Source organism: Pipistrellus kuhlii, unplaced genomic scaffold, assembly GCF_014108245.1.
Source record: "Pipistrellus kuhlii isolate mPipKuh1 unplaced genomic scaffold, mPipKuh1.p scaffold_m20_p_69, whole genome shotgun sequence".
NCBI lineage: Eukaryota > Metazoa > Chordata > Mammalia > Chiroptera > Vespertilionidae > Pipistrellus > Pipistrellus kuhlii.
In genome coordinates this window covers 998,775-1,011,399 of record NW_023425572.1, presented here as the reverse complement: position 1 = coordinate 1,011,399, position 12,625 = coordinate 998,775, and the positions used below count along the sequence as shown (strand labels likewise).

The 12,625-nt window shown below is 51.8% G+C and overlaps 1 protein-coding gene across 3 annotated transcripts; it reads right to left on the bottom strand.

Moving 5' to 3' along the window:
• Positions 1–4,947: 4,947 nt before the first annotated feature.
• On the bottom strand, positions 4,948–11,248 carry LOC118708941 (holocytochrome c-type synthase). Of its 3 annotated transcripts, none has more exons than XM_045575195.1 (7): positions 11,116–11,248; positions 10,356–10,500; positions 8,694–8,842; positions 7,068–7,216; positions 6,688–6,807; positions 5,766–5,852; positions 4,948–5,224 (listed from the first exon to the last, which is right to left on the bottom strand). In XM_045575195.1, the coding sequence occupies exons 2-7, from the start codon at positions 10,465–10,467 to the stop codon at positions 5,026–5,028; spliced, it is 816 nt and encodes a 271-aa protein (XP_045431151.1). In that variant the 5' UTR covers positions 10,468–10,500; positions 11,116–11,248; the 3' UTR covers positions 4,948–5,025. The 3 variants fall into 3 exon arrangements, with proteins under 3 accessions (XP_045431151.1, XP_036276391.1, XP_036276392.1); XM_036420498.2 differs by having other exon boundaries at positions 10,356–10,498; positions 11,089–11,235; XM_036420499.2 differs by lacking the exon at positions 5,766–5,852 and having other exon boundaries at positions 10,356–10,498; positions 11,089–11,236.
• Between the last annotated feature and the right edge of the window lie 1,377 nt (positions 11,249–12,625).

The window sequence follows — 12,625 nt, the reverse complement described above, 5'->3', positions numbered from 1 at the left end:
TGTCTCTCTAGGGAAGGGAGGGGCTCAGCTGGGCCAGCCCCAGGGGGAGGCCTGCCCCTGGGAGGCCCCAGCTTCACTGGAGCACTTGGAAGCTCTGCCCCTGCCTGCTCCCCACTGAGAGAGAGGAATAGAAGCTGAAAGCAAGAAAGGCCCAGAGTAAGTCTGATTTCTGGGGAGTTTGGGATAGCAGAGCCATGGGGTGAGAAATGGGTGTGATTTAGCAATGAAACTTTCCTAGCTGAGTTATAATAAATAATTATACCATTTACATGTCTATCCATTAGCATTAATTGCACTTAATCATAGTCTAGCGTTGTCTTCAGGTTTTCCTTTATTTCAACCAGCTACAACAGCCACCACTAACTTCCCTAGACCAGTGGTCGGCAAACTCATTAGTCAACAGAGCCAAATATCAACAGTACAATGATTGAAATTTCTTTTGAGAGCAGAAAACTGACTTCTGCGCATGGGCCACGAAGTTTCAATCGCACTGTCTGTGCGTGCCCGCACGTGGTATTTTGTGGAAGAGCCACACTCAAGGGGCCAAAGAGCAGTTTGCAGACCACTGCCCTAGACAGAGGGATCAGTTGATGGATCCATCCACTCAACCATCTAACCAACATTTACCAGGGGTTCCAGGGCTGGGCTCTGGAGTTACAAGCATAGAGAAGACAAATCCAGGTCTGCCTTTCAGGCTCCTCAGTTAAGAAATGGTCACTCCTGCCCTAGCTGATGTGGCTCAGTGGATGGAGCATCAGCCTGTGGACTGAAAGGTTTGGGGTTCAATTCCCATTGGGGCACATGCCAGGGGTTGTGGGCTTGATCCCCAGAGTGGGGTGTGCAGGAGGCAGCCGATCAGTGTTTCTCTCTCATTATTGATGTTTCTCTCTCCCCCACCCCCTTCCTCTCTGAAATCAATAATACAAATATAAACAAACAACTGTGGTAGGTCAGTGCTATGGTCTGAATGTCTGTCTCCCAGCCAAATTCCTGTTGAAACCTACCCCCACAATGTGATGGTATTGGAAGGCGGGGCCTTTGGTAGGTTATTAGGCCATGGGCGGAGCCTCATGATGGGATTAGTGCTCCTATAAAATAGGCCCTTAGAGTCCCTCCCCCTTCCATCGGGAGAGGAGCGGGAGGGCGACTGGCTGCAGACCTGGAAGCTGGCCTCCTTACAAGTCACTCGCTCTGCCAGCGCCTTGATCTTGGACTTGCCAGGCTCCAGAACCGTGAGATTACCTTTCTGTTGTTTATAAACCACCGGGTTGATGGTATTTTGTCGTAGCAGCCCAAACGGACTAAAACACTCTGTTGGATTACTCTTGTTACAGTGGAGAAGGCTGAGGCCTATTGAGGTATAATTGACGGTATATTAGTTTCAGGTGAAACATGTAATGTTCGATATCTGTATATATTGTGAAATGATCACAAGCTGTTACAAATTTTGTGTGTGTGAAAGCTCTTAAGATCTACTCTTAGCAACTTCCAAATGCGCAATAGTGTTTTCAACTGTAATCACCATGCTGTGTGTTATACTCCCATCATAAATTGCACTTTTGACCCTCTTCACAAATTCCCCCTCGCCCTCTACCACCCACCTCTGGCAACGATCAATCTTCTCTGTATCTATAAGCTCGGTTTTGGGAGTATTTTTTGAGATTCCACATAGAAGTTCAATCATTTGGTATGTCTTTTTTCAGACTTATTCAATTAGCATAATGCCTTCAAGGTCCATCCATGTTGTTGCAAATGGTAACTTTTTAATGGTCAAATATTAATAATATTCCATCGTGTATACCGGTGAGATATATATACCACATTTTCTCTATCCATTCATCTATCAGTGGGCACACAGGTTGCTTCCATATCTTGGCTATTGTGAATAATGCTGCAACAAACTGGGGTACAGGCATCTTTTCAAGAACAAGCATTCTTTTATTTTTTTTTTTCCTAATCCTAACCCACGGGTATTTTTCCATTGATTTTTAGAGTGAGTGGAAGGGAGGAGGAGAGACAAAGAGAGAGAGAAACATCAATGTGAGAGATTCATTGACATTGAGTGGCTGCCTCTTGCAGAAGCTCCGACCAGGACTGGGGATCGAGTCTGCAACCAAGGTATGTGCCCTTGATGGGAATTGAACCAGGACCCTTCAGTCTGCAGGCTGACACACTATCCACTGAGCCACACCAGCTAGGGTGAGGATAGCATTCTTTTTTTTTTAATTAATATATTTTATTGATTTTTTACAGAGAGAAAGGGAGAGGGATAGAGAGCTAGAAACATCAACCAGCTGCCTCCTGCACACCCCCTACTGGGGATGTGCCTGCAACCAATGTACATGCCTTGACCGGAATTGAACCTTGGAACTTTCAGTCTGCAGACTGACGCTCTATCCACTGAGTTAAACCGGTTTCGGCAAGGATAGCATTCTTGATCACCACCCAGGGCTTTCAGCCTAGGGAGACACAAGTGACCCCTCGTACAAGTCGCTCAGTCACTGTAGAGGTGAGGCATGCAATGTGCATATTTCATTCTAGTGAGGGAAGTCACTCTGGTAGAGACCCAAGATGTTGGTGACAGTTCAGAACCTGGTAGCTGTATATTCAGAAATACAAGAACTTCCCACCCTGGGTAACCATGAGGCTGGGGGAATCCTAGCACTTAGCCACCCTCTCATTACTGACTGAACTACGACTGAGGCAGGGGCACCTGTTGCCTTTTGCATGCCCTTGATGATGCAGGGAATATGACCATTCATGAGTAGATTTTAGGAAGGTATGACTAGGAATGCCCCATATTAATACAGGGTATCCCAGAAAATGTATACGCACTGTAACAGCTGGTAGCTGGTTTGTTTGTTTGTTTTGTTTTGAATAGCTGTTTTGAAAATGAAATGTATGTTAGTAAACACTGCCTGTACTAGTATTATTCAGTAAGTGTATACATTTGGGGGGGGGGACACCTATATACAATTCCAGTTCAATCCCCCCTCACCATTTGTTAATACTTTGCCCAACATCCACTAGTTTGATGATTCCAAATAGTGCTGTTTCCATAGACAACAGGCTGTTTCAGCCCTGGAGAATATCCAAATGAATTTCAAGTTATAAATGAAACCTCCAATGGCAGTGGTTTGCAAACTCACGAGCCCACAAAGCCAAATATCAACAATACGAAATTTCTTTAGAGAGCCAAATTTTTTAAACTTCTTCTAATGCCACTTCTTCAAAATAGACTCACCCAGGCCATGGTATTTTGTGGAAGAGCCACACTCAAGGGGCCAAAGAGCCATAGTTTGCCGACCATAGTCCTATGGGATCGGAGAAGTATCGATCCCTGGATATGCTCACGTGTAATCTAGACACAGCAACTGTGAGAGCTGGCAGGCTGGTCTTTCCCAGGAGCGGTGGGGGTGTAACTGCTGATCTGTCAGGTTTGCTTGGCGGTTTTAGGTTTTGCTCAAGAAATGCAGTGGCCCTATAAAAGGGGTGCCTGCCTAAGACTCCTTTGTTTCTATTGTAGTTGCCATTTGTTCCTAATGCCTTATCCTATACTTGTAAAAATGCCAACAGTAATTCTCCTTAGTACAGGCATGCCTCGTCTTATCGCCATGTGCTTTATTGCTCTCCACAGGTGTTGCACTTTTTACAAATTGAAAGCAAGACCCTCTCCCTACGGCTGTGATACTGGGGTATTGCAGTGGGGGAAACCACGCCCACAGAACCTCAGAGATGTGCCTGTGAGGATGCCATGAGCAGAGGAGAAGGTGGCTGCCTCTCGCAGGGTGACTGCAGCATCGTTTCCATAAAGGTAAGAAGATGTGATTGTTACGTGTACTCTTAAGAAATTTGGGAACCTGTTCAGTATGAGCTTTATTTGATTTTAAAATATAAAATATTCTGAAATGTCAAAGAGCTTACGGTTGTTAGGTTTAAAAAAACCCCACCCAAAGCTGTTACCACGGACATTCATGACAAATGAATCACTCCAATCTGCTAATTCCTTCTACTAATTGAATCCAGTATTTAGGAGAAATGCAAGGACTTACTATTATCAACTCGAAACCAAACCAAACCTAACAGTCATTGGCAGCATGTGCTGCTCTAAGAGGAACCACCAGTATGCGGATTACTGGAACCAAGAATGTCAATGGCTGAGCTCACTGAACACTCAACAAAACAGGACCGTGTTTAGAAAGGGATCATCGCTATCTGCACCTCCAGCCAGACCTTCAAGGCGGATACTGCAGGGAAGGAACGGGGTGCAGGAGTGGGAAAACTTGTCAAAATGTCAAAACCAGGGCCAGGGAGCCCTGCCTGTGGGAGCAGCTCCTAGCAGAACAGTGCGGATGGAGGAAAACGAAAAGGCTGAAACACACTTTCCCCTGTGTGGGTGCTCTCACACCACGGTGGTGCTGAAAGGTGTCTGTAATGAGGCCATGTCTGAGCCATGCTCATGAGAGCATGGGGAGCCAAGACACTAGTTTTGCTAAGTGCACTTCCGGAGTCAACCTCTGCGTTTTCTTCCGGGGTCTCGGTCATATCGTAGGGCCTTGAGAATCGCTGGTGACTCTTTAAAAAGCATGACCCAACAGCTTTAAAGACAGTGACCAGGTAAGAGCTCCCGTGCATCCTATGGGTTTTCAGGGCCCAAGTAGTCAGAAGACAGTAGGGAAAGAAGCGGCTCTCTTCATATTTTAAGGGAAGTGCTTTTCACGAGGTGGCTCAGACCTTTCTAGATCACACACACAGGCAGTACTGAGTTAAAGGGAAGACGGAGAGATTGCTTCCCACTTACCTTGAGTGGGAAGGACATGTCCACCATCTGCAATCAGCGCTGTGGTGAGAACAGCTCAGCAGAGCGCGAGCACACTACCCTACGTCAAGCGAAGTTTAAGGTCACGACCCCCTCCACCTTCCCAGGACATCACGAATGCCATTCAGTTTAGGGAAAATAGTTTAATGCAGCCTTCCGAAAAAAAGAAATGAATAGTGGGATTTCCCTGTCTAACAGAGCAGCGGCTATGAGGTCCAGCGCCACCAGGCCACCTTCATCCTGTCCCAAACTGCGGACAGCGAGTCGAAGGCGGGCCGCACGTCCAGGATGGTGAACTGGTACTCCTGGTTGACCTCGCCGCCGTCGTAGTAGTCGATGATGTATCTGACTTCCGTCCCACAGCGGTTGATGATCCAGTCATGCCTGTCGAAAGGCAGCTCATACCTGCAACGAAGAGCTGCTGGTGTTAGCCGGCTCCCGGGCCCGGGCTGAGGGGAGCAGTGAGCGAGGCGGAGGGCGGCGTGGAAGGCCTGCTCTCAGGCAGACCTCCCTCTGGGGACGGAGACTCATCACAGCCCACGGCGCCCAGCTAAGGTGGCGCTGAGGATGTGCGACTGGCCCAGCTCACACGCCAGCCAGCGTGGCCACCCAGGCTAAGGCCCCCAGGACAAAGAGCCGGCAGGGCGAGGGGCTGGTTCTCTGGCTACGCTGGGAGAGGAGGGAGAAGGCCAAGCGCAGAGATCCAAGGAGGAGTCGGAGGACAGCTGGGCCAATCCTCCGACAGTGAGATGGGGAGCAACCCGGCAACCAGAGCGAACCCGCCCCCACCCGGCTCACTTCCGGGACAGGATGATGCCTACAGAGGCCCAGGGACTACATCTTGGAAGATGGCCCCACAGTTCTCTGACCAACTGGTTTCGGTGCCATGGGGAAGGGGCCCTCACACGGGAGTACGGGAGTGACAGTCACTTCCGCCCACACTCACCCCATCCAGGAGCGGATTCTTGCGCGTGGGGAGTACTCTTTGGCTTTCCCTCCGAAGCGGACCAGCGAGGGACCACAGGGACACTCCCTAGAAAGCCCCAAAGAAGACAAGTCTATGGAAAGATCTTTCCTTTGGAAAAGAACAGTATGCCAACTGTTTCCTCGATGGCATACAGTTTTCTGAAGGCATTTTACACAGTGTCACAGCACACAGAAAGGTCACTGCCAAATGCAAAGCAATATCCCCCTTCCTTAAAAAAGCCGCTCTCTTCTTGGATCAGGTGTGTTCCCCTCCCTCCACTTCCTTCCCAATGTCTGCCCCAGGAGTCCGGGCCAGAGCCTTTCCACTGGAGCGGGGACACGGGCATGTTCTCGGGGGACAAAGGAGGGATAGGAGTCGTGGCCAACAGCTGGTGTCCCTCCCCAGAGAAGGAAATGGAATCCAGAGATTCCAGCCCTGACTATCCAGCCAGCCCTGCCCGCTGAGTGATGGCGGGTGAGGCCCAGATCCGGGGGACCAGCTGTCCCTCCTCCTCCCCTTCAGCACCCGGGACCCGTCAAATCCAAGGGTTTACACGGTCACGTGGGGGGCCTGGCACGGGCACAGGCTGCTCCCCAAACTATGTCATTGCGATGACACGTCTGAAGGAATGTTAGAGCCCTGGGCCCCAAATAAGAAAGAAGCTGGAAGGGTTTGTTGTTTTAGTTAATCCTCACCCAAGGGTGTGATTTCGAGGGAGGAGTGGAAGAGAAAGGGAAAGACAAACACCGATTCCTTTCCTCCTGCAAGAGTCCTGCAACTGAGGAACGTGCCCTTGACTGGAATCGAACCCGGGACCCTTCGGTCCCCAGGCTGATGCTCTATCCACTGAGCCACTCCAGCCAGGGCTGGACGGGCTTTTGAAGAGGTCAAACCTACTTACGCAGCATGGAGGGCTTCCCACTTCAAAATCTCCTTCCACGCCTGCTCGTTGTTCTGGTTGTGGATCCTGATGATGTTGTACATATCCTTCTGGCTGATGTCGTCCTCCTTCCATTTCCACCTGGGGAAGAGGGTGGGCAAGATCGCACCATCCTCCTGCTCTCTCTCTGGACGCACCCGCCCTGTCTGCTTCCCCGGAGGCTTCCGGCTGGCGCGTGGGCCGGGCGCTATCTTCTGATAAGCCTGCACATGAGTCTACACGAGTTATCTCGTGAAATAAAAACGCACTGTACGTTTGGAGGCTCAAAACCTCCTTGGCATTTATTCTCAGATAAACGTAACAAGCGCATGTCTGTTCTCGGGACGAGGCTCCCTCCTTACCCTTTCTTGAGCATCGCGTTCCAGAACATCTGCTCGGAGGGGTAGACCCACTTCTTCTCCGAATCTGCTCTCGGGATGGAGGACTCCTCCCGCACAGTGGAGAGCGCGAACGGCTGGTCGGGGGCTGGAGTCTGGTTAGGCGGCGGCATCTGAAGAAAACAAGCAGAACCTGTTGTCAGAGCTGGACACAGGACACGGAGTAGAAACAGCACGGTGTGAGCCACCTCCTGGGAAGCCACGCACCGCACATGCAACACAGGTTGTTAGACCACTAGCAGCAACGTTTCAGCCGTGTCATACTCTTTCCCTTGTTCAAGTTCTCATAAACGGCAAACACCCGTCATGGGTATATTCTTGGTCTTTTTCTCCTCGAGGATTAAGAAGTAAAAACTGCCCTGGACAATGTGGCCCCATGAATAGAGCACCGGCTTGCGGACTGAAAGGTTCAATTCCGGTCAAGGGCATGTGCCTTGGTTGCGGGCACGTGCCTTGGTTGCGGGCACATCCCCAGTAGGGAGTGTGCAGGAGGCAGCTGATCAATGTTTCTCTCTCATCGATGTTTCTAACTATCCCTCCCCCTTCCTCTCTGTAAAAAAAAAAATCAATAAAATATATTTTAAAAAAAGAAGTAAAAACTGCCCTGGCCAGTGTGCTCAGTGGTTAGAGCACCAGCCTATGCACTGAAGGGTCACAGGTTTGATTCCTGGTCAACAGCATGTACCTTCCCTTCAAGTTCAATGCTAACCGCCCCTCCTCCACGCCCTCCCTCTCTGAAAAGTAATGGGGGAAAAATCCTCATGTGAGGATTAATGAAGAAAAAAAAAAAAGTAACAAATACCATGATCAGTAGGCATTTCAGGAAACCTTTCTGTATGGCGGGCTTAACCAAAATGACTGCTCATGCTTCTGAGGAAGCCTGATAGGATATATGTACAGCACCACTTCCTGGTAGAGAATTAGACTTTCAGAATCTTTCTTATGCTTCCAGCCTTCGGGATGAGGACATTACCGCTGAGTGGTGACGTCCCCGCGCTGGCAGAGTGGAGGGAGGTGAAGGGTGCTTCCTCCCAGACACAGCGCACAGCGGCAGCCACGCTGCAGCAAGCACTGAGCCTGGGCCATAGCACCCCACTTCCCCAGACGTGACCACCAGTGTCCCCTGAGGCACCCCAGGTTGAGAACCACCGACTGAGAACGGTTTTTGTAGTGGAAGCGGGAAGGATTTTCTAGCAGGTGCACAGAATTATTAAGGCACGACACAGCCCCCGTTAGAAAGATGGCAGAGGAGCTGGGCGGGCTGGCACCACACCGGGCACCATACCTGTTGGCAGCACAGCGTGTTTAGTCAAAGGTGGAAAAAAAGAGAAAGGAAAAGGCCCGACTGGAGTGGCTCAGTGGTTGAGCATTGACCAATGAACCAGGAGGTCACGGTTCAATTCCCGGTTGGGACACATGTTCACATGGCAGGCTCGATCCCCAGTAGAGGCAGCCGACCCACTATTCTCTCATCATTGATGTCTCTCTCTCTCTCTCTCTCTCTCTCTCTCTCCTGTCCTCTCCTCTCTGAAATCAATAAAAATACATTTTTAAAAAGTCCCACTAGGAAGGAGCCGAGTGCTGGCTTACCAGATTAGAAGGATCTAGCTTCTGCCTTTCCACAGCAGCGCCCGTAACAGGGCACTCCACGTACTCGTAGGCGCGGTCTTGGTGGGCAGGCCCAGAGCTGGTTTTGCTCTCGCAGGCTGCGTCAGATGGCTTTTCACTCACCGGACAACCTGAAACCAAGGATAAAAATGGCGTCACCACAGAGGCTGGGCGCCCGCTCTCCAGGCTGGGCCCTAAAACCAGCGAGGACCACAGAGAGCTAGATGACAGTTGCTGAAAGCTGCCCTCGGCTAAGCTAGCTAGCTTCCCCATATCTTAAAGGCCAAGACAGGATTCTCGGAGTTTACTATCCCCAGCCCTCGCCGGTGTGGCTCAGAGTGTGGGCCTGTGGACTGGAGGGTCCCAGGTTTGATTCCCATGAAGGGCACATGTGCATTTTGTGGGCTTGATCCCCAGTTGGGGGCGTGCATGAGGCAGCCGATCCATGATTCTCTCTCATCTTTGATGTTTCTCTCTCTCCCTCTCTCAAATCAATAAAGATATGTTTTATAATGAATAAATAAAAAAGGGAGAAAACCCACCATGCTGGATTATGAGGATGAGGATGTCAACTGCATCAAGCAAAGGGTTTCTGTTTCATACACTGCTGCGCTCGCAGTGCAAGAACAAGTGAGTGAAAGCCGCCAGCGCTGGGCACGGATGGACAGCGAGGGAATCCTTGCTGACCGACCAGGGGAATGGAACGTGAGCACTCGGTAAGCGCACCTGCCGGCTCTTCCCCTCATGTCTCAAGCAGGAAGGCGCCCCTCAGGCCGGTCCAGGCCCTGCTTTATACAAACGACCTAAAACAAATGACTTAAAGCAGAGGATGTGCATCAGTTAACAAAGAAAGCCGCTTCGTTTGCACCTGAAGAATGAACAAGCCATCAGGTGGCGACTTATGGGATGCAGGAGTGAAGTTGTCTTTCTTTAAAATACATTTTTATTGATTTCAGAGATGAAGGGAAAGGGAGAAAGAAAGAGGGAGAGGGAGAGACATCAATGATGAGAGAGAATCATTAATAGGTTGCCTCCCGCATACCCTACTCTGGGGATTGAGCTCGAACCCGGGCATGTGCCCTGACTGGGAATCAATAGGTGACCTCCTGGTTCTTAGGTTGACACTCAACCACTGAGCCACACCGGCCGGGCTAACGTTGTCTTAGTTAATCAAGACAGCTAGATCTAGACCAAGGTTTCTCAGGCACAGCCCCGTTGAGATTTGGGGCCAGGTGAGTCTGTTGAAGAGCTGTCCTGTGCACTGTAGGTTGTTGAGCGGAACTCCTGGCTTCTCCTCACTAGATGTACGTACCTCCCCTCACAGCTGTGACAGCAAAAATGCCTGCAGACGTGGCCAAATGTCCGCTGGGGTGAGAGGGAGTCACCGCCCACCCAAGTTGAGAACCACAGATACAGACACACACAAACTTTGGGTGTATTGGGGCTGATGTGTGACATGGACACTACACTGTCATTCATTATCTCAATTTATTGTCATCATAACCCTGTGAAGCATATTACAGCTTCATCTGACAGATGATGCGTTGAGAAGTACCTTGTCTACAGTCACATGACTTGTAAGTAGCAACGTAAGGGCCCTCCTTTTGAGGATTCCCTTCTGTTCTTAGACCAAGGATCCATTACCTTTCATTTTCCCTTCGTGCATCGGACATCCTGAAGGCGGGGATGCAGCCTGGGGAGCGGAAGCGTTTGTGGTCTGAACTGCCACAGCAGGAGTGGATGAAGACAAGCCCATGGCGGAACCGCAGTGCCGAATCCAAACAATCCTAATGCACACGCGCCAAAGCAGAGAGATCAGTGCTGATGTCTGGGGGCCAACCACTCGCCATCCTTCCCGACATCTGCGGGCCAGGGGACCCCTTCCAGCAACAGCTTTAATATAGTACCCGCTCTGGGCAGTGCCAGTTGTGATATGTACACCAGCCTTCGGGGGGACGTTTCTAACGGTGGGCGGATGGGGGGGGGGTGAGGAGGTCCCTGAGAAACCATGTCACAGCCAGGGGGTTAGGCCGAGGTAGAGGGTCCTTGGCCGGTGATGGACAGGAGACCGGAGGTTTGGGGTGGGAGAGGGTTGGTTTACTGGTGATCGGGTGGGAGGGGGAGGTTTACTGGTGTGATTGGGGGGGGGGGGGGGTTACTCAGGGCAGACGAGACCCGGCCCGGGGTTTAGCGAGCGTCTGTGGGTCTGGGGAAATAACGGCGCAGAAAAGGGATTAAAGGAAGGAAAGGACGGCAGAGGGCACGGGGCTGTGTGTCTTCCTCACAGGGTCCCGAGCGTCCCAACAGCTCCCGACGCGCCCCACCTGCCCCAGCCCCGCCCCCACACCCGCCGGCCCCCGCGAACCCCGCTCCGCACCTGACTGCCGCCTGGGCTGCTCTGGGCGCCGCACCCTCCTCTCGCTCCCAACTCCGGCCCGGAGCGGCTCCGACCGGCCACGGCCGCCTTCCCTCGCCCGGTCACCGCTGTCGCCTCGGTCACCGCTGGCGCTCGCGCCCTGCGCGATTTCCTGTTCCGAAGGCGGGACTTCCGGGTGTGTGGGAGGCCACGCGCCTGCTGGAAAGAGCTCCCTTCAATCAAGAAGGAGCGGGCCCCGCCCCCGCCCGCCTAGGCCTATGAGCACGCGCGCGCGCGCGCGCTGCACTCTGGCCCCGCCCCCCGGCCTGGCACCTTTCTCGCGGGTGGAAAGCAGAGCCAGAAACTTCCCTAGAGCAAGGCTTTCCAGGACAGATGGATGCTGGAAGTGGCCAGGGGGTGCTTTGCAGGAGCGCGTTTTAAAAGGGCCATCTTTGTCAGTTGTCTGTCAGCAGCTTTAATTAGAGCGATGACCCTAGGAGCCTCAGCAGGGGTCCAGAGCGGTGGCCGCCCCTGGAGACCCCAAGATGAACCCAACAAGCACCCCCTCCCCAGGCCCTCTGCCCTGGGTGTGTGGACTCCAAGGTCTGTATTGCCACTTACCTCTCCCAGAAACTGAGTGTGTTTCTTTCCCAGCAGGGATGCAGGCAACCAACCCCGGTGGCATTAGCTAGGTGTGGCACTGATAGCCATCACAGAGAAATGATGTCACGTGATGGTTGTTTGGGTCTCAAAACTGCTTTCCAATCAAGGTAATTTCACCCGGCCCCTTAAGACATTAATCAGAAGCACATGGCGCCCAGCAGCACTGTATTGGACCTGTGAGTGCACTGCACACCCAGGTACTCTGCAAGGGCCAGGCAGTCCAGCCCCTAGGTCCGTGGTCGGCAAACTGTGGCTCTCGAGCCACATGCGGCTCTTTTTTCCCCTTGAGTGTGGCTCTTTCACAAAATACCACGGCCTGGGCGAATCTATGTTGAAGAAGTGGCGTTACAAGAAGTTTAAGTTTAAAAATTTTGGCTCTCAAAAGAAATTTCAATACTGTGGATATTTGGCTCTGGTGACTAATGAGTTTGCCTACCACTGCCCTAGGTGCTGGGAGTGTGGTAGCTGACAGCTATGGGTTGAGGCTGTCTCCAGGATTTGCCCTCAACCTAAGAGAACCTCCTAGAGCAAATCTGTCGTCGTCCCCCCCCTCCCCCCGCCCCGGGCAGATTGCAGCCTCTTAGTGGTCTATGCAAGGGTTCATAAGTCGGGGCCCCTGGTCTCTAGGGGGACAACTCAGAAGGGCCATCCCAGCTTCTGCCATGACGGCTCACTCCTTCGCCCTCCGGGTTATCATATTCACCCCGTTCTGGGGCTTCATCCGCATCGCGGAGCCCTGGACCCAACCGCCAGTAAGGGTCTGGGGCCCAGCCTCCTTGCGGACCCCCCCAGGGGCGAGTGTGCAAACGCAGTACTTTTGCCCAGTCCTCCTTCCATCACTCACAGCTGTTCAGGAGAGCACATCTACGCATAAGCCTTTTAATAAGTTTCATTA

Coding starts and splice junctions, on each gene's coding strand:
- LOC118708941 (XM_045575195.1), bottom strand. CDS start 10,467: ATGGGCTTGTCTTCATCCACTCCTGCTGTGGCAGTTCAGACCACAAAC. Junction 8,843..10,355: donor GCACGAAGGGAAAATGAAAG/GTAATGGATCCT, acceptor CCTTGGTTTCAG/GTTGTCCGGTGAGTGAAAAG. Junction 5,225..5,765: donor AGAATCCGCTCCTGGATGGG/GTGAGTGTGGGC, acceptor TCTTCGTTGCAG/GTATGAGCTGCCTTTCGACA.